The sequence below is a fragment of the Anas platyrhynchos genome, chromosome 7 (assembly GCF_047663525.1).
Source record: "Anas platyrhynchos isolate ZD024472 breed Pekin duck chromosome 7, IASCAAS_PekinDuck_T2T, whole genome shotgun sequence".
NCBI classification, from domain to species: Eukaryota; Metazoa; Chordata; class Aves; order Anseriformes; family Anatidae; genus Anas; species Anas platyrhynchos.
The window spans coordinates 27,674,433-27,700,932 of record NC_092593.1 but is presented as its reverse complement, the minus strand read 5'-3'; the positions used below and the strand labels follow the sequence as shown (position 1 = coordinate 27,700,932).

General features: G+C 48.2%; 2 protein-coding genes across 2 annotated transcripts in view; both read left to right on the top strand.

The window, feature by feature from the left end:
- PLEKHM3 (pleckstrin homology domain containing M3) overlaps positions 1-6,967 on the top strand; it is a 79,093-nt gene extending 72,126 nt beyond the window's left edge. The window contains exon 7 of the mRNA XM_027461056.3: positions 390-6,967. Coding sequence (XP_027316857.3) covers positions 390-567 — 178 coding nt within the window. The 3' untranslated portion in view covers positions 568-6,967. The remainder of the gene's footprint in view (positions 1-389) is intronic.
- A 14,645-nt stretch (positions 6,968-21,612) lies between these two features.
- On the top strand, positions 21,613-25,484 carry FZD5 (frizzled class receptor 5). Its single transcript, XM_005031687.5, has one exon. It carries the CDS (start codon positions 21,755-21,757, stop codon positions 23,483-23,485), a length of 1,731 nt encoding a protein of 576 aa, XP_005031744.2. The 5' UTR covers positions 21,613-21,754; the 3' UTR covers positions 23,486-25,484.
- The last annotated feature ends 1,016 nt before the right edge of the window (positions 25,485-26,500 follow it).

Sequence of the window (26,500 nt, the reverse complement as noted above, 5' to 3'; positions counted from 1 at the left end):
AATGCCATTATTCTTCATTTACAGATCAAAGGAGCAAACTTGTCTTTCATAAAACAAAAATTATATCTGTTCTGTGATAGACCTGAAAGCTAATTAATAAGAAGACATAACTATTAATCCTTGTAACAATGTCTGTCTTTGAGGCAGAAGCGCTGTGATAGATTCTCAGCAAGTGCATAAGGATGCAAGATTTTGCTAGTCCTGAGTGGTTTTACACCAGCAGAGGTGTGTACAAGCCACTGCCTTTTGATTCCACTCTTTTGAAATGTAGCATTTTGAGCTACCAGAACTGTTTGAAGGATTGTCTACTGTCCACAGTCCATGTGAAGTCCATTGCATGCTCTCATCCAATTTTGTCATTCAATTTTGACACTACTTTGTGTTTGCAGGTGTGAAAGCTGTGGTGCTGTCTTCCACTCTGAATGCAAAGTGAAGGCTGTACCATGCCCCAGGTGCGTGCGTAAAGAATTGCAGAAGAAGCAGAAATCCTTCTGGAGGCGACTGAATATGGATGAAAACTTCGAAGAGTCTTGCAACATGTTTGAGTTGTCATATCAGAACACATGAGTTCCTTAAGGCAGTGGCCAGCCTGAAGAGAGCCTCTTCCCCAGCTGCCAGGTCAAGCAACCTCTCAGCTTAGCCAGGCAGAAATCTTTTTGCAAAATAATATCTAATCTTCTTCATCTGTGAATAGCAGCTGCCAAAGTGGCCATAAAGCCTTGTTGGCTTTGAAATAACAATGGCTCAACTGCATTTTGCATTGAAGTCCAGCCGCTAGCTCTTATACAAAATGTGATTTACTTGAAATGCTTTAGGTCTAGCTAACTGAGCACCCAACTTTTTCTTTTCCACCTCTGGAGAAGACTTCCTCAAGACAGAAAATATTTGCTGCCATGAACACACTATTTTTGATGTTGTTCATTTAGAATTGATGAATCATCTACTTATTTATGTGTATTATTTATTATTAGCCTTGGCAAAGGTTCTGGTAAGGTGTTTGTTTCACAGAACCTCATAAGGCAGAAATGATATTAAGCCTACCTGCTACTTTTGACATGGACATGTTTTCACGTCCTCATGTTTCCAGAGCTATTTCTAAAGGATCAGCACATTTACATGTCACTCTTCCCCGAGGAAAGAAAAGTATCTCCCATCAAACCTTATTCAGGATGTTTGCAAGCATAAGATGCAGAATAATTCCTTTAGCTGTGCTTATTTGTAACCACCCCACTGGAATATTACATAAGCAGATAAGCAGGGTACTTGCTGCTGTTCTTATTCAGGCTGGGTGTATCTGTCAAGCTCTGTCACTAAAGTCCATTCTGCTTTACGCTACTTGATCTATGTGGGGCCACATCCTCATCTCCAGTAACGTGACTTTCAAATCTCCTGCTAGGCTTGAAGACATTTCAACTGTCTACACTGGTTTTGTTTTTGTCGCGTGCAGTTTACTTTACATGTTTTTCTAACCTGATCCTGGTAGACCAATAGTTGGGAAAGTGATCTTGCCCAATTTCGCTAGAAAATACCCTCAAAATTGTGAAACATTAGTTTGCTGTGTTCATGTGCAATTTGTGTCCTGAGTTCTCTGGGAGCACTAGAGGATTCTATACATCTCTAGTGATTCATGTGGTGGAGAGCAAACTTCTCAAGGTATGGTTCTGCCTCGCAAACCTGGAACATAGGGAAGTACTAAACATGGTAAATTACATATATTGTGAAAGATATGACTGGAGAGATGTGTGTCATCACTAACAGTGTTCTGTTCATTGTGGTTTTACCTCCAGTGAGCACTTAGGGATCCTCCTCACTCCAGTCCACATTTTAAACTTTTTCTCCAGACCCTGCAGTAATATGTGTATTACATGCATATGAATACATTCATATTTATATACACATATATATACAGCAAGCAAATATGATTTCAGAAGAAAAAAGCCAGTCGCATGTGCATTTTCCTTCTCTCATGTAGGTTTGTTAAAATGCAGACTACTGATCTTTGCTTTCTATATAATATGCAGGCTGTTATTATATTCAAGGCAGAAAGCAGTCTTGATCATTGAAGCAGCTCACTAATTGCTAAGTATTTTAAATAAAAGAACAGGGTACATCGTGCTTGCATTAAAGGGCAGAAAGTCACACAATGGACTTGTATTGGAGTACAGATGGTTGCTTTTCCAGCCTCCAGTCAAAGAAAGTAGCTGAATCTGAGCTTTCCCAAATTTGAGCGCAACTTTATGTGTATATATATATATAGAAGCATGTTTATATCTATATTCATTAGACAACCAGTGCCTTTCTTTTCCAGAAGCCCTTCTCCCATTGGGATTTTTTTGGAAGAAAGTAGGGGGTTTTCCATGTTCTTGGCAAAGTAGTATAGGGATTCCCATGTTTAATGAAGTTGGTGAATCGTGCACCTTTGTCACTAAAGTTAGTATTTCCCCTACACAGGGGCATCTATGTTTCATTCAGCTCACTGTTTTTCATATGAAATCAGTTGCTTTCAGCTATCATCCTTAAGGATATAATGTTCCTTTAAAGTCCATTCCCATGCGAAGAACTCCCTGCACGTTCACATATGCAAACACAAGGGAAGTCTTGTGGAATTAGTCATGCAAACAGGAACTGCAGTGGTACTGGCTGAATAAACAGTACACTCCCATATTTTTCAGCATGTGTCACTACAACCAGCCCTGTGGCAAAGCCAGTAGCTCTGAAACTGTCAGAATCTGGCAGGTACTATTTTGAATTAGCTCAAACATGGGGGGTGGGTCATAAAAGAAAAAAATAAGTGACATTTTCCATATCATAATGCTTTGGAATTTAAGATATCTTACAGCATTAGTTCACATCCAGCCCAGTTTATAGAAAGGTGCTTGTGTGCACTGTCAAGTACCCTAAGGCATCAAGAAATTAAGGTTCAGGCATTGCAAGGTATTGGTAACTTTGTCAGATGCCCTGATCTCCAAAGTGCCAGTGATGTGGGTGGTTAGATATTCTAGTTAAATTCTGGAATAACAACAGGCAAATTTGGAGTTACTCTAGATTTGTGCAGGTATTACAGAACAGAGTTTCTTTGTTAACTGAGATTTACAGGAAAAAAAGAATATGTTGTCAACAAACCTGTTGGAATTAGTGGTGGGTCTGGAACCACTGCCATTCCTAAAGGCAAAGAGCAAAAGCATGTTTTTACAATATGCTGGCAGCACCCAAAGCTTTTTGTGAAAGGATAACGTACAATACAGATCAGATTCTTTTTTTTTTCTCCACCTTGAAAAAGTAATATAGCTTATTCTTGTAGCTACAGGAGCTGGCTGTATTGTGGAAGATGCTTTCCTCTCAGGGATGCCTAGCTCCTGTCCATAAACAGTAATTCCATATGGATGGGTAGGATGCAGTCTTCTATCTCTGCCTTTCAAAAATATAATTCAAGGTCTGATCCTGCCCTCAAGAATTGTGGATACAGTAGGAATGAGCCCTGATCATTTTTTTAGCACTGCAAGATAGAAGAATAAACAGAAACTACTGCTCATGTTACTAACTCTCGAAAGATCTGACTTTAAAAGGATGGTTTTCATGCAAGAGCCAGCTGCTAGTAGGAGACACAGCTCATACTTCTGAAGGTGATTTGGGTTTTGGACAACACTGTACCCTTGTGTGGTTGTCTCTGCTATACTAAGATAGTGCTGCACACTGGTCCCCAGTGCTACTGTTTTCCCATTCTGCAGCCTGGAGCCTGCACATGTTCTGCTCTGCAGATGGCTGGGTGGGCATCAGCTGGAAAAGTACCTGAGGTCTTTCCAGATTGCGCACATCTCTCCTCCCTACACACACCCACAAGTAGAATATGTGTATTAGTACTTCTGGTTCCATCCTACCCACACATGATATAAATATGAAGTAAGTTTGAACAATAATATTTCGTTGTGAATCAAAAATAAAATGCGCTGTTTGTCTCCTTCACAAAGAAGGTGCTTTCTTTGCTAACGGAGGAGGAATAGATCTGTAGGTCCAGTTACTGCTCTTACTAGCTTGTACAGAACTTATAATCACTGTAGAAATAGGGTGCTTCACTGCAAGGGACTGTAGCCTGACTTTACAACTACTTAGAAACTTCTCAGTTTAGTTAGTCTGAGATTATTTAACCCAGGACACTGTAGATTAACTAATTCAGTTCTTTTCCTCTCTACCCAAACCCTCTAGCTTTTCTTTTACGTAGACAAGGACCTACCTAGGGGATGTAAAATGCAGCTTTTTTGATATTATCAACCTACAGAAAGAGAAATTTGGATCTCTTAGGCAGAAATCTTTCTCTTTTCTTCATCTTTCTTAGGTGGTGAAAAATGTTCTTGCAGTGTGATGCAATGTCCGGGTTGGCACGTACCAACATGCACATAGGAGCTCATTGCTGGGTTGATAGGAACTGACAGTTGTGAGGGTTTCTTAAATAAGTGAGGAAACACACTTTTAGGTGAGGAATTCTTCACAATATCCTGATAGTCCTGCTAGGAGGGAATCATCAGGGTACTTCAAGAGCTTCTCTTGTCAAGACTTCTCTTAATAATTAATACAAGGATACTGTGTGCATTGTTATGGGTGGATGATAATGTCCTGAAAGGCTTTAAAAAACAAACAAAAAAACAACAACAAAATGAGGATGTCTGATTACAATGAAATGGGGAAGCTGCCTGGTTGTATTTTGCTTTTTCCCTGTAGCAACAGAAGCCATCAAGTTTCCAGGGCTTTCCAAGGTCATGGTCTGGATTGCAGCCGACTGTTGATCTGTGTAAAAGAAATGTAATTGAGTAATCATCATAATCTTATCTCTTGTTTTCTGTTGCTCAGCTGCAAGCCAGTCCTCTCTCTCTCCTCGCTGTCTCTGTCCCTGTCTTGGCTCACAGTGCTGAGCCTACAGCTAGGCTTTGAGCTTCATAGCTGATCGTGTTGCTTCTGAACCAGTTGAGTCTGATCATTCTCTCCTTCATAATTTGCCTTCCAATTTTCCCTTCCCAGTAGGAGTGCCTTACAGTACTGTATATTAGTGTCTATCTTCCTGTTTTGGATTTCCTGATTGAATCTGCTGTTTGATTAACTTGTGGGCTCAAACTGAAAGTCTCCTGTGGCTACACATGCTCTTTTGCAGGAGCAGCTTAGTAAATCAGTTTGCTTGTTCTGTCCCCATGAAGTGGGCTCTACAGGCTGCAAATACCAGCTCTGAAGATGCCAAGATGCATGGAAATCCCTCACTTTTGCTTAATTTGGTGCCTTAAATTTTCAAAAATGAAGAGTTTTGTCAGGAATGCTCTGCCATGCTGCAACGTGTTTGGCATTGGAGCTCTAAACCCTTGCTCATGGCAGTTTCCATCTTGCTAGGAGTGATGACCATAAAATTTGTTTACGATCTGTGCTTTGAAAGGGAAATATGAGAAAAGATTGCATGGAGATGGCTTTGTTTTTTATTACCTACATTTTGGAGACTAACTGAGCTTCTTTTCAGACAGAAATGAGGTTGCTCTGAAGTGAGAGCTTCAGAAGCTGTGGATCTGTAACAATGGCAAGCACTGGACAATTAAAGCAGGATCAGGTCACGCGCAGCTTTGCTCCTGCTGGAACCAGTGGCCAGCCTGTGCCACGTGGGGAGGGAGTCCCACATGGTAAAGCTGGATGCAGGGCTGTGGCAGTGATGGCTTTTCCTCAAAGTTTAATTTCAACACAGCCTGATTCCCTGAAGGCTAACCCACTGGGGTTTGGTCAGCATTATGTTAGAGAGGGTTAGCCTGCTTAATTTTTAGCATTATTTGCTAACGTCTGCAGCTAACCCTTCCTGCGTCTGTCAGTCCTGGGCACGTGTCCATGCTGACTGGAATCTTTTAAGTCCATTTTTGACCCCAAGTAGTAGGAACCCTATTTGACAACAGCAGAGCTTTCACTGCACTTTAATAGTGTAGTGAGTAGACAGCCTGGACAATAAATAATGCGCAAAGTCCTTTACTTGAAAGCCCTGGTGTGCACACACTCCCTTGGGTCTTTTCTTAAAATGCAAGCTTCTTCCAGATCCCCTAGGGCATTGATCTAAATTAGAGATGCCACTTGTGGGCAGTGATGGAGAAGTTCAGGCCTGGAAGGCAATTAACTGCCTAGGACCAAAGTGTAGTAGGCTCTGTCTACATACACAATTGTCAGTGGCTCAATTACTTATTTGTATCCAATCTGTGCGTTAAACCAATGTAAATCCTTGAGTACATAGTGCTGTTTTGGTGGAAAAAGGATTTATTTTAGTTTTGCTTATGTATTTGTCAGCAAAGTCAATCTTGCTTTAACTGAAGTGTTTTCAGACTGATTCTGAGTGGCACTGATACCTGTGATACCAGGTTGACTTACACCAGGCCCTTCTGTACTTGTCAGAAGTACGAATTCATGAGCAAAATGGGTGTTGGAAGGGCTTGAAGTGATAAAGGCAGCTTCCAAATCAACATTAGCTGAGTCGAGGCAGTTTGAGGCTGGGGTAAGCCGGGTGTGATCAGCAGAGCACGAGGTTTGGTGCTGTCCCTGGCAGCCCAGGCTTCCCTTCCCAGCAGAGCACCAGCTCACCTGCAGCACTTGCAATGGATTTTAGTATTAGTGGTAGCGCACCCTGAGTTTTTTGGAATCCAGTATGTGTGTGTGCTACTCTGTCTGTTAACTTATGTGTGTGTCATTGTTCTTGTATTTGTTTTGTGTTATTTTTTGTTTTGTTTTGGGGGGGTTGTTTTTTACTTTTGACAAGGATTTTTTTTAAATTATCTGCAACTACTAGGCAATAGTCTTAATTTATTATTGATATGTAATAAATTTATCATTTAAATTCAATGAGTTGAATTGCCTGTTGACACTTGAGCAGGGTTTACTTGGGTTCACTTGTGACACCATCAGAGCACCAGTCCCTTCTGTATAAAGGCAACTGTCAATAAACACTACAAAAAAATTACTCGTCCTTTTGAATTTGCCTTCTGCTGATACTGCACCATGTGTAGGACAAGTTTTGAAAGAGTGCTAGTTTTCTTATAAATACTAATCCGTTGGTGAAAGTCTTTCAAATCTAAGCAAATTGTGATATTTTTCTCAGTTCTGAGCCAGGAGGTCTTTGGAAATTCTGTCAATGACTGCATCAGGCTTTGCATGTTTGGATTCACAGTTAAATCTGTTAGGTGTATTTGATAGCCACAAATGTCCAGATTTTTGAAGGTGCTGAGCCCCAACAGTTCCCAGGAGAGCTTATTGGAAGCTGTTGTTGTCAGGCACTTTTGGGTACGGAGCTCCTGGGAGGCACATAGGAGCTGGGGGAAGGCTGCTCCCCACTGCATGGCTGCCATGTGGACCTCTGCCAGCAGGCTCCGGGTTAAAGGACCGTGGATCCTAAGTCAGGGAGACACCTCCTAGCTCACTGCAAGGCCCACTGAAGGGCTGGGAGGGTCGAGTTTTGCTCACAGTGTAAGGGCTGTCTTGCTCAGACAGCTCTCCATCCGACAGACATAGGAGCAGGTGTGATTCCTGCTCTCCTGTACTGCTTTTCCCAGTGCACCAGGTGAGGAACAGCAGCTCCCAAGGGCTGTGGATTTGGTGCTGAGCTATGGTGAAGCTCACCGACCTACGTCCCCTGTGTGAGGGCCCCCAGAGAAATCTCTCCTGGCTTTCAAAGAAGGACATACCACTCCCTCTCTGCCCCCCTGCCATTCTTCAGAAAGAGCAGAATTCCACCAGGAATGTCAATCCTTTCTCCTGCAGGCACCTTTGGACTTCATCCCCTTGATGAAATGGCTGCAAGCAGTGGGTTAATGTTTGATCAGGACCACACAAGCTGCACGGAAAAGCCATGTGCAAGACCTTCGTCCTCCTGATTTGCTTTACAAGGTGAGCCAGTTCTGTTATGACACACGCCTCTTTCCCCTTTCACTGCCACGTCCCCTCCTCACTTCACGCTCAGAGATGCTGTGAAGGAAGCATCAACATAGAGCAGAGACCATGGGGTCTAGGGAGCCCTGGAAGGAGCATAGAATCATAGAGTCATGGAATATCCTGAGTTGGAAAGGACCCATAACGATCATCAAGTCCAATTCCTGGCACCACACAGGTCTGCCCAGATTTTTAGACCATGTGACTAAGTGCCCAGTCCAATCGCTTCTTAAATTCAGGCAGGCTTGGTGCAGTGACTGCGTCCCTGGGGATCCTGTTCCAGTGTGCAACCACCCTCTCGATGAAGAACGTCTTTCTGATGTCCAGCCTCAACTTCCCCTCCCTCAGCTTAACACAGCAGTTTGGTTGTGGGTTTTTTTTGGTGTTTTGTTTTGTTTTTATTTGGTCTGCCTGTGGTTGTATTTACACAGCTTCTCTCCTTGCCCCTTCCTAGGCTCCCTGTTGTGCTCTGTTTCAGTGTATGAGCTCATCACTGAAATGTGTTGCTGAAAGGACATACCCCAATAGCTGTCGCAGACGACTCGGGGCTGGAGCTACAGGAATCATTGCTTTTGGTTTTGGTCAGGAGCTGAAATGCTGGCATTTTTCTCCCTGTTGTACATTATCATTACATGAGAGCTGTGCCCTCCAGTGAACTGCAGCTCTGACAGCAAAACCTTACATTGGCAGCCCTGTTCTTAACCCCTGCACGCTCCTCTCCCCCACAAAAGCCAAGCTTTTTGGGTAGTTCTGTTAACCTTCTGTTAGCCTTTTGTGTTAATTTATCAACTAGCCATTAGCTCAGCAGGCCACTGAAAATACCAGTCAGACTGTGAATTGGAGCGTGCCCTCCAGGTCCTGTGGGAAGCAGTAGCAAAACTGGTGTTTGCTTCTGATGCTGAGCAATGGGGACAAATTGGCACCCACAGAGTATCCACCCACTTTGTTTTCTTCCTGATTGACACCCCTTATGCTGGTGGGACAGTCAATGTCTTGTATCAGCTTATATGCTTGGGAATGTCAGATCATAGGCAAATATCATAACCCCTTAGGTCTAGCAGTGAGTGTTTTGGATTTTGTTCTTTCGTGTTCTCTTTGCACATTAAATGCATTGCATTAAATGCATGTGTATGATACAATCCCAATTACAGTAGAACAACAGAACAACCCAAATGGAACTAGCTTCCTCCTCCTTTCTTTAGGGACAGAGAGGGGCCTTCTAGGTCTAAGGGTCACCAGAGCTTTTCAGTGAAAGACATGCTGAGGGCAAATGAAAATATCCTGGTAGTGTGTGTGCATAGCTCTGGTCTTTTTAAAATAGTTCTCATTTAACTAAATACTCTCCAAAGTAGTGGTTCCATCTAAAGGTCTGAGCATTACCACTGTGAGAAGGTGATGAAAAGCATCTCAGATAATCAGGTGTCACAAGTAAAACCAGACAAAGTCTCCAAGGCAAGTAGGAGTAAATTCCAGCCATTTAAAGCATTGACAAATATAAACTTTGGCATTGAGGCTGCAAACATGCTAAAAAGCTGGTCCACTGTTTATAGTAAGTGACTCTTGATTTTCTATAATTGAGTCTGAGGTGTTAGCCTCAGATATTAAAAATGAAGTTGTGAAGTTCATCTGGAAAGCAAGGAAGTCAGATAAGAGCTTGCATTAAGGGCTGGACTTTACATTGACTTGAAAGTTTCAGGTGTTTATCACATAGATACAGTATGATGTATTTAGAGGTGAACAGGAAGGAATTGTTAGTAATGCTAAACATTGTTTAAATGTAAGAAAGTGCAAGTTACTGATTCTGTGTACAAAAAGAATAGACGCACTCGGTGTGTGTAGAACAGTTCAGACCAAACGGTATTCATAACATGAAAGGTTATAAATAAGTCTCAGCTGTGACTTACACTACAGGCAGGTACTTGAAATACAGTGATGAAGGCATGAAACAAGATGAGTGTCTCTCTACTGACTTGTGCCTTGCCCTGCAAGTAATTCCACTGATTTCTGTGAATCCCTTGTTCACAGACACTTGGGGAAGCGAGGTCAGGGTGGAAGAACTGAGACCCCAGCACCATTCTGTCAGCAGGCGTTGGCATGCAATTGCTTGGGACACTGGTGGATGTTGTTTATTGTGTACTTATTGCAAAATGTCCTGTTCCAGCTTGGACTCTGCACTTTTGAAGCGCATTCATTTATGATTTAACAAACAGCATGATCGATCCTTTAAGCAGATACAAGTTCTGCTGATTTAAATGAAAGCTGCATAAAAGAACCAGAGCTGGGCTGTCAGTGTTCAGAGACATGAGCTGTAGCAGTTTATAAAATTGGCAGATTCCTTGTAAAATGAAAATGAAGTGACTGCACGTGCATTCAGCACAGAGTTAACCCTGGGTGATAGCAGGTAAAAAAGGGTGAAAGTATAATAAAAGTATGAGTCTCTACTGCTGGTATTTACACAGTATTGACATTGTTAGCCATGCTTAGAGATTTATGTCAAGTGTTACTGCGCTGTCATAAAATAATAAAGTACTTCTGTGAAGGGCTTAGGGCAAAGGGGAGACAAAGAAGTCTCGCTATATAAGGCCCTTCTCCAGCTCCGGTGGTAATCCATGGGAATGTTTCCCTAGCTGTCAGCAGAATCTGCATGGAGGCCTGCTAGGGGAAGGCAAGCAGAAGTGGCATGTTTGCTATGTTTAGAGCAGGTAACCAGTGGTTTTGTCCCCGGGAGGATATTACTACCACCCAGTTTCAGGATGCAGGATGAGTCTGCCTTGTAGTCAGTGGAGACGAGGGTTCCTCCTCAAAGCAGGGATGTATCTGAACTGAATTATCTTTTTGTGTTTATAGAAGTGCTGACAAGGACCCACAAAAGCTGGAAGATGACATTAAAAAAATGCTGTGCTCAATGTGGCTGGGAGGCCAAAAGGGCAAGAAGAGTCCCGTGTCCCTGGGCTTCTGCACCAGGCATCCTGGCCTCAGCACACTTTCAGCTTTGGGCTCTTGCAGCTCCATTTCTCACAGTAGGCTCACAGTAGGCATCCCCTCAACATTTTGGCTGCAGGACCAGATTTTGCAGCTGAACTCAGTGTTTATATGTAGTGGAAAACTGAAATGTCAGTGTCAATCAGTCAGAGCACTGGGGAGTTTGGATCCAGGCACAATGCCTGCCTGTCCTTGGGTCCGTATCTGCAGTTTGTGTGCCCTACTCCAGTTTGTATGCCCTACTCATTGCCTCTGCCCTTGGTGAGGTTGTGGTAACACTTACTTTCCAAGCCATGCTGATACCTGGGACTTGGTAGCCTTGCTGCAGAAAATTATTGCTGCAGAGAGGTATTGCTCTTCTATAGGGGTGGTTTCCTGGTTAGATGCTACTGCATGGGAAGGCATTGTGCTGCCTCTTTCCAAATGAAGGAAATAATTATTTTCCACCAAATCATTTAGCAGAATTGTTTCCCCTATGGCAGTCTCATAGCTCTCTTGCCAAGGGCTGGGAGAGCCTGCATCCTGACTCTCCTCTGGACAATGCTTCTCAAAAATCAGGCAGCTATAAAAAAGAGAAATGCCTCTGTTGAAAAGGGAGCTTTCAGAGCCCTTCATAAACTTGCTTTCCCTGCTGAAAACCAGAGTGCTCCACTGTTCTGTGGGAGAGCTGGCACAGGCAGTTTGTAGAACATGGGTTGGTAGGTGTAGAGCCCTTCAACATCTGACCCCATGTGTCTCACCTACTGAGCTAATTTTCTGCCTAGGCAACTAGATGAATGAGCTTTCCTCTCCATGACCATACTTCTTGTCATGGCCTGTGTCAGAAGCCTGACACATGCCAGTTTCTGTCCCAGATGGTGTCTCAAAAGCATGTAAGTAGGGCTGAAATTTGTCTCTCATACATCAGTTATATCAGCCTCCAAACCCTAGGGCTGACCACACTGGAGCAGCTCTCAAAGTGCTTACTCCATGGCTCACTCCAGCTGAATCTGTGAGATTGGAGCTGGTCTCTCCTTAGAGTCCTGGAATGTGTCACTGTGGCAATAAATAGTCTCAGTCCCGTGACACTTGGTGTCCCTTTCAGTCCTCCAGCTCTCGGCTCAGCTGGTGCCAAAGATGTGGTCCAGGTGCGTTCCCTTACTCCCAACAATACTGCAGGCTCCCAGTCCACAGGTCTGCTACGCAGCCTGGCAGAGAACTTTAGGACCTGCCCTTGCTTCCCACGTGGGCAGCAGTGAGGGATTGTAAGCTCAGTTTGTTGAGAAGTGAACGCTCCCTCGCACATGTGCCCAGAGGAGCGGGCTGTGGCATCGGTGTCCCCCTGGCTTTGTGTGTGATCTTTTCCCATGAATACCTCAGTGGTGTCCTCAGCACATGAACTCTTCAGCCCCTGGGGTGGTGAGAAGGCCTCGGAGATTGAGGAGACCCTTTTAGTTTGTACATCTCTTGCTCTGCATAGCCACCCATTAAAATTACTAGCTTCACTTTTCTCTGTAGGAATTTGGAGGGGACCTTGGACCGAACTGTAGGGGCGTGCATGCGGGAGAGGCAGAGAGCTGAGCGTGTCTCGCACTCCTCACACTCCTTCTCTTCTTTTTATTGACCCAGCTCACTGATTGGAAAAGACCCATGTCCCCCCCACGGCCCCCTCTTCCTCCCCGGCCGCACAATTGTCACCGCCAATTAGTGCATTGTTAGGGCACACAATGGCGCTGTGGCCACTGGAATGGGACGCTTTTGTGCGTCTCCAGTCGGCCGTAGGGGCAGTCAAGATTCATTTAGGGCCTTACACAACATGGACAGAAAATACTATCAGAAAAGCAAAAGGGGGAAAGAAAAAGAGAGAGGGAGAGAGAGGTAGCAAGAGGAGGGGGGGGGGGGAAGTCTGCTATTCAGGGGTTAGCCCAGCCGCATGAAAGGCCCAAGAAGCAGTGCCACATTGAAGACGCCCCTTGGAACACAAAAAGGAACCAGGGCTTAATAGTAATTAGTGGGCAAACTGCAAAGAGCACCGTGGCTCTCCAGCGAACTGCTTACTGCCACCGCTTCCCCTTCCCCCTTCCCTGCGGATCCAGCCGGGAGGGGAGCAGCTCAGGGATGGGAACTGGCCCCGTCCTCCTCTGCCCACCACGCTCTGGGGAGGCCCCATCCAGCGCTTCTTTGTGGCAGGTAAATCGAGTGTCATTCTAAAGCTCACAGCCAAATGCAGGAGGTGTTTTGCAGGCAGAGCAGGATGTAGGGAATGGTTTCAGAATCACAACTGTTTCAAGGACCTTTAAAACAGTCCTGTTCCCTTTTGCTGCCTGGCACCAATGCACCTTGCAGCTGCGCTGCATTTGTCCACAGCCTGGTCCTCTTCCCCCAGCAAAACCTCAGAGATCCCTACTGTTCTTATTTCCCTCTTTACTCATAAAATAATCATCTGTATATGATTTTATGATCTCTGTATTTATTTTTTTAAAGAAAATCCATGGAAGAAAGCTGCAGGACAGTGATTAGTTTATTTGCTGTTCTCAGCTAATGGATGTGCATATATATTTAGGCAAAGCAGCTCTGTAGGCTTAGTAGCTATGAAGAATCTGTTCAGGCTGAGCACCAGACCTCACCATCTCTTCTCCATGAAAGCCTGCACATTGTGAACAATGCCTGCATCCATCCTTTTCCCCTCATTTCTGTGCCAGATCTCAGCCACTGTAAGGTCTGCATTGGTACAGAATTTCTTCAAGCACATTTTGGCCCAGCATTGCTTGAGCTTGTCTTGGGTAGCTGCATTAGTACACAGCTAAATACATTTAATCTCTACTTCTGTAGAGATCAGCTTGTTGCTGTTGTCATTCTCAGCTCATCCCCTGAACTGCTCATGCTAGCTTTAGTCAAGAGCTTACACGCCTCACACTTAGCTGCATCTCAGGTATATTCCAAATTAAAAGATCCATAAGGCAGGTTTGACCTCACATAAATATTCTTAAGTATTGAGGAGGAATTCAGGGCATCCTAGCTTAAACTGAGACACAAAATTAGGAACTATTCCTTTTATGTTCTAAGAAAAATCCATGGAAGAAAGCTGCAGGGCACAGTGCTTAGTTTAGCTAATGGCAGTGCATCTCATTTTTCTTTGGATGTAGGAGTGCTGGAGCAGGTTCTGATCTTGAGCACAACTGCACACAATCCCATAAAACTTAGCTGTGCTCTTGTGGATTCAGCTCAGTATAAATTGGACAAGACACCAACCAACCAAATTTAGCCGTCTCTGCTGGAAATGTTCCTGAACCGCAGTGCATGAGGGAGATACGCACACATGTACAATTCTGGTCCACTACTTTTCTTCATGTAGAGGCTGGAAATAACTCCCAGTTTCCTCTGTTATCTGCAGCAACTGCAGCTAACTGTCTTCTCACCTCGTCCTGCTCCTTGCCTAAGGGGAAGTGTTTAGTCTTGGAGGGATGCAACCAGGCAGACCCTCTCTTCTCTCTAAGATGCCCAAGCATACCTGGGAAATGCAGCTGCTTCCCCAGTACCAGTCTTTTTTTCCCACAAGCTGGAAGCCATAGCTACTCTGTATGTCTATGCAAAATCAGTTTGATTGTATCAGGACAGTGCAAACAGGATTCACAACCAAGATTCCCTGTCCATCCAAAATCCCATCACGGGTTTCACAGGAAGCTGAGGGTAGCACAGCAGGCATCAAGGACTTGGCTGGCATTGCCAGGATGGCCCCTGCAAGGTAAACATGGTCGGGGAGCTCACAGTGTATGTGTCTCACAGATAGGGCTGGTTGAAGGCACTGTCTCGCAATGCAGAACGTGTCTGTCTCACACCAGCCACAACACATCCTCACTTTGCTAATTAGCAACATCCCTGGCTGAGTCTCAGCTGAAAGGATTAAACTGTCTTCTCACCTTGTCCTGCCCCTTCCTCACCCAAGGGGGGATGTTTAGTCCTGGAGAGATGCTGCCAGGCAGGCCCAGGTAAGGAGGTGGTCTCGTTCCCCTCCAGAATGCAATTCTTTCAGAAAGGGATTTTGTCTCCAGGACAGTCTGTCCTGACCGAATGGACACCCAGCCTCACAACCCTGTGGTGCGGTGCCGGAGGTTGTCAGCGTAACGTGCTCTAGGGGAAGGGAAACAGAGTGGTGTCTGCAGCAGGAGCCAGATTTGTCTTTTTCCAGCTTAGGCCCAAACGGCTGATTTCCCAGCTCTGTGTGGTAAATCACAGAATTTTTCTGTCTTTAAAAGCAGGAGAATTGTCTGTCCTTTCTCCTGTTTTTTGTTCCTTGGCTGCTCAGCCTGTGAGCTGTTTGTACTGCAGGTACATTGAGCACCTGGCACTGTGAGGGGCAAATAATAAATTTGTGTGGTGGAAGCTTGCACAGTAACTTCTCAGTGTGCACCCAGTGGGGTCCTGTCTGCCTCGTGGTGGCATAACTGCTGGGGGTCTGGCAGTGCCAGCCTGTGGCAGGCTTGGAGAAGGGCTCAGCCACTGCTTTGCCCTAGATAGCGGAACAGTTCATTTCACCACCGTGAGAGAAATACACCCAGAGTGAATTTTGCTGCAGACACACAGACCTCTCTGAGCAAAATGCTGAACCAAGCTACTCCACTGGTTTTATGCCATAAGAAAGGTGCTGGTCTGTGTGGACCAAACCCTGTCTTTGTAGATCTTGTGCTACCTTTTTTTTTGTCAGGATGTCACTTATATAAAATCCATTTGATTGCATCTGTTCAGAAAAAAAAAAAAAAAGCCTGTAAGAGGACTAGACAACCTGGTCATCAAAGATTTTTGGCAATACTTTTCCAGCACTCGTGTAAGGATTGAAAATGTGTTGGTGCACTTTTTCGTATCACCAGTATATATCCCAAGCAGTACTGCACATTGCAGAGAGGTACAGGATTTAGATAACACATGCCTTTTTTCGCCCTGCAAATCTCTTGATGTGCTCCAGTTCCATAACACTAGTCCCTGCTGAAGCTGTTGCTTTTTAAGATCAGCATCTGCGGATTGCATGTTTGTTAATTCTTGCTATCTGCCTAATGCCTGAATGCAAAGGTTGCTAGCAACATCCTTTCCAAAATCATTTTGACCTGTGTATTATGTTATCCTATGAATAACTCATAGAAGGAAGTAATCAAAACGTGTACAGTTCCAGCTAGTGCTAATTGCCTTTTCATCTCAGTTTCAGTCTCTTTTTACTTGTGTCCTTAATAAATGTTGATTATGCAGGGATTTAAATCTGTATCTCAACAGAATTTGATTCATTCGATGTGAATGACATGACTCACTAAGCCTTAACTCCAGATATTCCTCCAACCCTCTCTCAAGCACTTCAAGGATGTCAAAAGCACATACTGGGAATCCAAAGTGCCTGGTCTTTGCGAGAATGCCTAAAAGGTCAGAGAAAGGACATTGTTTCAGAAGTTCTCTGGCTGGGTGTTTACTCACTGATTTGTGGAAACCTGAAAACACAGCACATGTGTATGGCACACAAGGTTTTATCCTTCTAGGGAACTACAGATGAGTACACATACAGGATAAAATTTTCGAACGATATGTGATTTTGGTTGCCTCTAATCATGGGTGGCCACTATGGCACATCATGGAGGTACCCAATCTTCAGAGGATAACTGTGCAACAATTTCTGAAAATAAAGACCCCTTACAGTTGTCTCAGGAGGGTCCAGAATCAGCGGACCTGGAAAATCTTGGGATCACAGCATCTGGAGAGGCTAGTGAATGAAAAGCAGTCCTAGTGGATGAGGTGTTTGAAATGTATTCTGGTGTATGACACTGTATTTTCATGAAAGGACAGACTGAATTTACTCTTAACAGCAGCAGTTGCTACTGTACATTTTTCACCCATTCATAGATTTTTAAGGCCAGGAGAGACCACCCATATCCACAGGTGATCATACCAACAGCAGTTCCTTTGTAAAGGGCCAGTTCTCTTGGAAACATTTCTGTTCTGACTCTCTGAAAGCGTGCAGGACCGCGCTGCCTCCTGGCTGAGGTCTGCCTCTTTCCTGGCAAGCTCTTGGCACCCAGGATTTCCGTGTCCCCCGCTCCAGGACCTCCTCCAGTCCTGTCCTCACAAGGCTTCCCAGACAGGGGGCTTTTAGACCTTTTCCATGATGGGACAGGAAACCTCCTATCTTTTCCTGATGCTGCAGGATTTCTCAGAAGTACGGGCAGCTTGCCCTATTTGGCACAAACTAGTATATTTTGCATTGTTCTTTAATGTTGGAATTTTCCACAAAACAGAAATTTCAAGTTTTAGCCAGCTTCAGTGCATGCTGCTGGAGCATTTTCTCTGGAGGATTTTCACCTTGGCCATTACAAACTTGTATTCCAGCTCTGAACTATTTGCTACATTTTCATCCACAGCTTCCTCCTATAACCTGTCCATCTCATACAGATTAGAGAACTGACTAGTAATACTTTTGCCCCCAAAATAAAGGTCAGTAACTGTAATGAATTTTATTTAAATTTGAGTATAGAGCAAGCAAATAGAAATGGTTTTAAAGGTTGTGACCTGAGGCAGGGTACAGAAAGCATTATGCCAAAGCTGAACTGCTCTGGGCAGTTTCACACTGAAGGTATCTCACAGCAAAGGAGAGGGCAGGAAAATGAAACACGTTTAGAGATGGCAATGATCAAAACAGCACTAGTCTGAAGATAAAGTAAGCAATAATTAGTCTGTATTATTACTTAACAAAAGCATTTAATAGCTCCCACATATGAGTTGAGGTTTTGTTTTACTCCTGTGGCCAGAGCTGAAGCTGCTGTAAGCCACTGCTGATCTTTGCTGGGGGTGAATCCCTGCTCCTGCTCACCTGCCAGGGAGCAGCTCCTCAAATCTGCACCAGTGATGCACCACCACAGCCAGCATTTGCATTTTCGTGTGCCAGCCCCCAGCAGGATACAGGACAGTGTTGACAGTCCCACCTCACATCCAAGTAGAGGGTTAGATGTGCCATGGTGGAAACCACACCTTCATGGCTGTTAAAGTCTCCTTTGGTGGACATTCAGATCAGACAGGGCAAAATTCTGGTGGTCTGCAGGAAATGCACAGCTCTCAGCTGGGAAACAGCCTGAGCTGCTCAGACCACTAGAGGGGCCGGTGCTGGCCCCTTGGTCAAGAAAAAATCTCAGATTTCATGCTTCAGAGTTGCTCTCTTGGCGTCTTTCCTGAGAGCTTGATGCATTTATAGCTATAAGCATGCAAATGGTGTGCAGTATAATCACCCTGCTTGGAAATCCCAGCAGAGCAAATTATTTAACTCTGAAAAAATCCTTGGAGTAACTGCTTTGCAATATATGGAGCGGCGAGCATTTCAGAAACAGTCTAACTATGTATTTAAACAGTCATTACTGCCTTCTGGGTAAATAACACATGTTTTTGAAATGGTCTCTATACACAATAGACACTAACACAATAAATCCTAATTGCTCTGAAGGACCCATTAGGCACTATGAGGTCAATAAATGGTAGAGGTTTTTTGAAAGTCACTCACCATGTTGTTACATACGGCACAATTGGAAAGTCCATAAATAAGTATTTGCCCAATGAAGAGTGAGGGCTTTGCCAGGGCCATACTAATTTATCATGTCAACTTCACTATGGGGACTGTTTTCAAAGGCCAATGTTAAAAAAAAGAAAAAAAAATAAAGCAGTTGGGGGGGAGGGCAAAGGATGGTGCGATGTGTTTCAGAAAGTACGCATCTGAGAAGTTTCACACTACAAAATGCCCACCAAGAAAACCAAGTGTAAAGTTCACTGCCTCTTCCCCATCTTGGCGTTGTGTGAATCGCCATGAGATTTGAAGAGCCTTGTGGTTGTGGTGCTGGGGGCTGGGCTGTGGGGTGGCAGGGATCTTACCTTGCCCCCCCGACCCTTTGGGCCATGGCCCCAGTCCCGCCTCTGCCTTCTGTGCGCGGTGGTGGTGGTGGCACCTTGGGACAGGAACACCCCTTCTGTGCGCCAAGCATGCCTCACAGACCCCGGTCCCAGTCCCTGTGGAGACCAACAAAGCTAATCATGTGCTTCTTATGTGCTCACATAAATAATATTAAGTAATAGTTGACAAGTCCAGCAAGATGAGCTTCAAGTAAGCTGCTCTTGCCAATTTTACATTAATCTTCCTTATCTGAAGTTTTGGTTGCATTTTACAAACCAGAGCACTCCCATCAGCTGTTGGTACAATCCGTGTCACTGTTAGAAACCAGGTTTTGCATTAATTCACTCAGAAAGTGTCCAGTGCCATGTAGCTTCTTGAATATGACTCCAATTTGGCATGGGTTTGTTTTCTCACAGTATTTTACAATGTGTAATCGTGCAGGTAGATATAAAAACAAACAGTAGTGATGCAGGTTAGGGTTTTCAAGTTTAGCAAGGCTCTCATGGTGAAAAGCATTCAAGTGATTTAAATGTGAATTCCTGTCCCCAGCCGACAGCTTTCAAATCATTTGAGCTCATGAGAAAATGCTGCCCCCCCGCTGCTGCTGCACTTGGGTAGGATTCGGGTGCCAGGGTCCTGCTGCACGTGCTGGCAGCAATTCTCCGCCTGCCCTGCCCGCTCTCAGAGCATCACCCTGTGCCTCTGCCTGCCAGGTCCCTCCAGCAGGCAGGGACCATGGTCCCTTATAGGGCCCCCGCTCTGGGTTTGGGGCTGGCAGGTCAGTCTTGGTGCCAGGGCTTGCAGTGCTGGCAGCCCAAGGCCTCGTGTCTCAGGTGGGAACGCAAAGGGCTGGAAGCCGCCACAGCCCTTGCTAAGCCGTGGTTATCAGGGGTCACTGCTAATTTGAGCAGCGCCTGAGCTAGCACGGCCTCCAGCTGGGGTGAGTGACAGGCTGCCCGCCGGCACCAGGAGCCCCGAGTCACCTCCCTCCTGGCAGCCTGGGACTTGGCAGCAGCGCAGGCAAAACCGGGATTTGCTGCGCCAAGCAAGAGGGGTTGAGGGCCAGGGTCGGCTCACAGGTCCTGCGGCAGGGCTGTGCTTCCAGCCCGGCTTGGGTACGGCAAGGTCGCTGCTCCCAGCTTTGTCCCTGCCCACAGCCTGGGCTGAAAGGCTTTTTGCAGATGTCTGCTGGGTTCTCCAACAAGGGCAAGAGCAACAGCTGGCCTTTGCCAAGGAAGCTTGCTCAGCCTTTCCCTGAAGTGTTTTAAAAGTCACGGTATCCTTCACAAAAGTAGTTGGTAGCGGTAAACAGTGAATGCTGATAATAAAGCAGAGAAAGAACCAAAAGCAGAAATACTTACCATCTTCTTTCGCTCTGTTTCTACCAGAAACCACTTCATCTCAGCTGGAAATGCAACGATGAGTGGAAGGGGCGTCCGTGAGGACACGCGCTGCCAGCCCCTGCCCCTGCCCTTCGGGCTGGAGCCATGAGCAGGGCCAGGCCAGGCATCTGAGCAGACCTGTCTGACGTGGTGGAGCTTCATGAACGCCTCTGCACAGGGATTAAAGGTAAAGCAATTTCCTAATAATTTGTAGTTTATTAACAATGGCAGAAAGGTCTTAGGGGTGAGAAATACTTTTTCTTTTGTCTCCAGGATTTGGCACAGTAGGTTTCGTGCAGGCGCAGCGTCTGTCACTAATGGTGCTGGATGCACGTACTGCACTGTACTCTCGCGCCGTACTGTAGAGATGAATAACAAGCCCATCAACTGTACTTGCACTTACACCATATTTAATCCTGTTCTGGTTGCTCTGCTACATATTCATAAAACCAAAAAGGAAACAGAAGCACAGAGCAAGCCAACAGATGTCTACCTGTCTCTTAATTGGATTTTATGTGTCCCCAGTGTAGCAAATGCAGCATTATTTACAGCCAGGCTCTGAGAATTAGATACATCTGGAGGCGAGGCAAAACCTCAACCAGGCTACAAGGGTTGATAGATTAGCTGAAATGAAGAGCTGCCCCATTTTCCCCTTCTTATCTTTTCCCTTCCCCCCTGCGTACCTGTTACTCATTGTGTGTCAAATCAAACCAAGATATTGCCCAAGGGAATGATTATAAAAATGAAAAATACCGGCAAAACTGAGAATTTCTGCTCTTGCAGAGCTTCATCAGCGTTTTCTAATTGTACAGCAATGATGATAATAAAAAGGCTGCCCTCTGCTCTCAGCTGTAATTTGGATAATCAACTGAAAGCCGTAATGAAACTGTCTGTGATTGCTTTCTGCTGGGCTGCTAGTTCACAGAAACTCATGGTCGAGGAGAATTAAAAGTTATGACTCCTGCTACAGGGATGTGCAGTTGTGTTCAGAAGGGCATGTGACTGGTAGCACTGTGCCGCACAGCTTCAGAGCTGCCAAAACTTGCGGCGTGCAGCCAAGTGCCAAGGGGGCTCAGCCGAGCTTTGCTTCTGCCTGTTTTACAAACCGAGCTGTCCGGCTCCCAGGCGGACAGCGCCAAACGCACGCGTGGGCACGGCGCGTGTCGGTGCGCGGCCTGCAGCCCCCGAGCCCCTCGGAGCGTGGCTGGCGCTGTGCCGCCAGCAGCCGCAGCGCGCCCGGCCCCGGGGCTGCGCTGGGGCGGCGGGGCCGGGGCCCGCCGGGGGGCGCTGCCGCGGCGGGGCGGGGGCGGCGGCGGCGGCGGCGGGGCCGGGGGCGGCCCGGGGAGCCCGGCGGGGCGGGGCGGGGCGGGGCCGGGGCGGGGCCCGCGGCGCGGCGCGGTGCGGGGGCTCCCGGCCGCCCCAGAGCGCAGGTGGCGGCGGCGGCGGCGGCGGCGCCGGTCCCGGTCCCGGTCCCGCGGGGCCCCGCTCCCGGCCCCGCTCTCGGCGCGGCGGCGGCGGCAGGGGCAGGCGCCCGGGGCATGCGGCGGCGGTAGGGAGCGCGGCGGCGATGGGCGGCCGGGCTCTGCCGGCGCCGCTGCTGCTGGGGCTGCCGCTGCTGCTGGGGCTGCCGGCGGCGGGGCGCGCCGCTTCCAAGGCGCTGGTGTGCCAGGAGATCACGGTGCCGATGTGCAAGGGCATCGGCTACAACCTCACCTACATGCCCAACCAGTTCAACCACGACACGCAGGACGAGGCCGGGCTGGAGGTGCACCAGTTCTGGCCGCTGGTGGAGATCCAGTGCTCCCCGGACCTGCGCTTCTTCCTCTGCAGCATGTACACCCCCATCTGCCTGCCTGACTACACCAAGCCGCTGCCCCCCTGCCGCTCCGTCTGCGAGCGGGCCAAGGCGGGCTGCTCGCCCATCATGCAGCAGTACGGCTTCGCCTGGCCCGAGAGGATGAGCTGCGACAGCCTGCCAGTGCTGGGGGACACCGAGGTGCTCTGCATGGGCTACAACCACACGGAGGCCACCACCTTGCCGCCTTTCTTCGGGAAGCCCACGCGCCCGGCCAAGGACGCAGCCAAAAACCTGACGCCGCTCGGTGGGCAGCGCCCTGCGGGGACGGAGTGCGGGCAGACTTGCAAGTGCAAAGCGCCACTGATCCCCATCTCCAAGGAGTCCCATCCGCTGTACAACCGTGTAAGGACCGGGCAGGTGGCCAACTGCGCCATGCCCTGCTACCAGCCCTACTTCACCCAGGACGAGAAGACCTTCGCCACCTTCTGGATTGGCCTCTGGTCCATCCTCTGCTTCCTGTCCACCTCCACCACCGTGGCCACCTTCCTCATTGACATGGAGCGTTTCAAGTACCCTGAGCGCCCCATCATCTTCCTCTCTGCGTGCTACCTCTTTGTCTCCGTGGGCTACATCGTGCGGCTGGTGGCAGGCCATGCCAACGTGGCTTGCAACCCCGAGCACCACCACATCCACTACGAGACCACGGGCCCTGCGCTCTGCACTGTGGTCTTCCTTCTCCTCTACTTCTTCGGCATGGCCAGCTCCATCTGGTGGGTCATCCTGTCCCTCACCTGGTTCCTGGCTGCTGGCATGAAGTGGGGCAACGAGGCTATTGCTAGCTACGCGCAGTACTTCCACCTGGCTGCCTGGCTCATCCCCAGCGCCAAGTCCATAGCTGTGCTGGCACTCAGCTCTGTGGATGGTGATCCAGTGGCTGGGGTTTGCTATGTGGGCAACCAGAGCCTGGAGAACCTGCGGGGCTTCGTGCTGGCGCCGCTGGTGGTTTATCTGTTCACTGGCAGCCTCTTCCTGCTGGCCGGCTTTGTCTCGCTGTTCCGCATCCGCAGCGTGATCAAGCAGGGTGGCACCAAAACCGACAAGCTGGAGAAGCTGATGATCCGCATCGGCATCTTCACTGTGCTCTACACCGTGCCTGCCACCATCGTCATCGCCTGCTACATCTACGAGCAGCACAACCGGGAGGCGTGGGAGCGGGCACAGAACTGCTCCTGCCCAGGGGACCCCCACCGTCCCAAGCCCGACTACGCTGTCTTCATGCTCAAGTACTTCATGTGCCTTGTGGTGGGCATCACCTCTGGCGTCTGGATCTGGTCTGGCAAAACGCTCGAGTCTTGGAGGCGCTTCACAGCCCGCTGCTGCCGGCCCAGGAAGCCTGTGGGTGCTGCCGCATATGGCGAGGCCAGCCCGGCGCTGGCAGGCAGGACGGTGCTGCCCAGCATGGCCTCCTACCACAAGCAGGTCCCACTGTCCCATGTGTGACCGGAGGGAGCCTCGGTGACCCCAGCCACAGAGGGTTGCAAAGACCCCGTGCTGCAGAAGAGGGAGTGGTGGCACAGCCACCCCCGTGTCCCCAGCCCCGCCGCAGCGGAGCTGCCCAGGACCGAGCACGTGTGCCCGCGGGGCACGGAGCAGCCCCAGCCCTGGGCAGGGGCAGGTAGCCCTGAGGCCTCAGGGCAGGTTGTGCTGGTACCAGGGCACGGGGCAGAGCTGGAGCGGGCAGGGCTGGCAGTGTCCCCAGTGCCCAGGCAATGACTCGCACTGGCACTGAGCCTCTCATTGGAGCCGGGAGAGCTGGCTGGGGGGGAGAGGGGTGACCCCCGCCCTGCTGCGCCTGCATCCCCGGGCACAGCTGTGTCATACCAGAGAGGGCTGGGGGCCCCCGGTGCAGGGCGCGGGCGGAAGGATGGGAGCAGGGCTCTGTGTCAGGAGGAGAGGGAGGGCACTGCACAGGCTGGGGGTTACACAGGCAGAGGTAGAACAGGGCTCAGCGAGGACCTGCCACCTGGCCTCCGGGATGGGCAGAGACAGGGCCCGGCTTTCTGCCACGCAGCCAGGGGCCAAGTGACCCCAGGGTCCCTTTCTCTGCATGGGTGCATGCTGGTTCCACGGGCAGGGCTGGTGCTGGGGCCACACCGGCTCCAGTGCTGTGGGAAGGGTGGGCGCTGCTCCGCGCCTCTGCGTTGGGGTGAGTTTCTGGCGTCTCCCTGGCGCTGTGCAGGCTGCCTGGGCTGAGGCGGGGGCCCCAGCACCCTGCCTGCCCGCCCGGGCACGCAGCGCAGCGGCTGAGCGTGGCAGAGCCGGCCGTGCCGGGGCGGTTGCGTTTCTGAACTGGGTTGTGTGTGCATGGGGGTTTTCCGAGGCAGACAGTCGTCTGTCTTGAGAAACAGCTGGGTCCTCTAGCAGCCAGCCGATTTCAGCTCGTCTTGCTGCTTATTTGAAAGCTATGCCTCTGTCAGAGACAGCACCAGGTTCAGGAGTTACCAGTTCACTTAGGAAAGCTCAGCAGAGCACTCGTACTCCTTTCCCCCCAGCTCCACAAACCTTTTTTGCTTCCCTGGGGTTTGGCAGGAGCAGGGCACTGACAGAAGCAGTGCATGGCATTAAGCCACCATGACGGCAGGGCTTCAATAAGTAGGACGCTGAGGGGCCCTGTGTCAACCTCACGGAACAGTGGTGAGGCTGGGGGAGCTCCAGAGGCAGCAGGGGACGAGAGGTGGCTGCGGCTGGCTTCAGCCCCCCCCCCGTGAAAGCACCTGAGGGATTGGTGATTCTTTTCCCCCTGCCCTAAACAGCGGTCATGTACGTAACTGCCCAGTGATTACTCGAGTTCTTTTTGCCCTCTTTCAAGCGTGGCACTGTGACCTGGCTGCTCAAGCACAGGAGAAAAGCAGCTGGCTTTGCTCCTGTGGGACAGCGTGGGTCTGAGGTTGTTCTTGACACCCTTGGACCACCTCAGTCAAGGAGCTTTCCGCCTCAGTTTAAAACCAAAGCCCAGGAAGCGAGGGGCCACTCAAATGGCACATCTACTGATAGAGGCACTGCCAAGACACTGCATGCGTGTCCCTGTGGCACTGTAGAGAGCAGCTGGTGGCACAGGGTTGGAGTACTCTGCAGAAACTTTTTAGATGCAGGTATCAGCACTCTTACAACAGAGGGCTGGCTCACTCCAGCATGTTGCAGTACTTCAGCTTGGACAGAATTGCACCATGTTCTGTTACAAACTGTAAATAGTTGTATTATAGCCTGTTTTGTACATAGAGGAGCCGTAGTGAACTTTGATACGGGTTTGGGACAGGTGTGTTCTCAGCAGTGGGGCAGGTCAGGTGCAGAGATGCTGTGGGTAGGCTCATGTTGTTATCCCGGGCATTAAATAATTCTAACTTGATCCAATCCACGCCTCACTGGACTTGTCTCTTTCTATAGTGCCTTTTGTAGATACAGCTAAATACACACCATGCAATACAGTGAACAAAAACATGTCAAAGGTTGTGTTTTGTTTTTTTAAAGTGTAACTGACTATGTAAAAAAAAAAAAGAAAAAAAATCAAGGTTAGCTGCAAACTGTTGCCTGTTGAAAAATGCAAGACTAATGGCAGGTTAATATAGTCAACTTGTATTTGAACCTGGCTTCTCAGCAACAAAGCACAGGCTGGAGAGAAGGAACATTGTCTTATGCCCTATATGCTGTAGGTAATTTACATCTTGGTTTTGCGTCTTCAGTTACTGATGTTGTTCAACTTTGTTAAAATAACTGTATTATATTTTGTGAAAAGATGAAGAAGTTTTATTCAAAGAGAAGTATAGAGATTAGTTATTTATGAGGAAAAAAAATGTGTGTTGTTTTCTTTGCTTCTGCTAGACTAATAATTACCACAAAACCTTACTGTGGGGAAGGAGGAGGAGTGTGCCAGAGGGCTGTGTTGGTCTCCTATCAGCAGGGATCGTATGGGACTGGTGAGGCAATTGCGCTGGCACGGTGCGAGACTCACCTGCTAGGCGTGCTGAACCCCACGCAGCTCTGCCCTCGGTGTGGGGCTGTCACACACCAGCAGTGCTGGAGTGGAGGCACCCAAAAAGGCACAGTGAGTCCCAACCTGGTGGCAGCAGCCTGGCTCTGGTCTGGGCCTCAGGGCTGCTGTGCTGGCAGCAGGTGCCCATGGCCTCACTGACAGCATTTCCCTGACGGTCCAAGGTCACACCTCAGTGGTGGCAGAGGGTTAACGATCAACTTTTATTGGTGTTCTGCAGTTTGCTCAGTATCAGTCCCTCACCCCGCACTGAGATCAGGTGCTGAAGAGTTGCCCTTTGGTTTGTGCCAGGCCAAACGGATGACAGCTCTTAGGCAAGTAGGATGTTGTGTGCTGATTTAAGCATCCGTGTTGCCATCTGCTATGTACTCTCCTGTGTTGGGAAGAGCACTCCATGAGGACAGCAAGGGGTTAAGCTGGCTGCGCTGTGACTAATCGTGCAGGACTCTGCTATCTAGTTAGGTGTG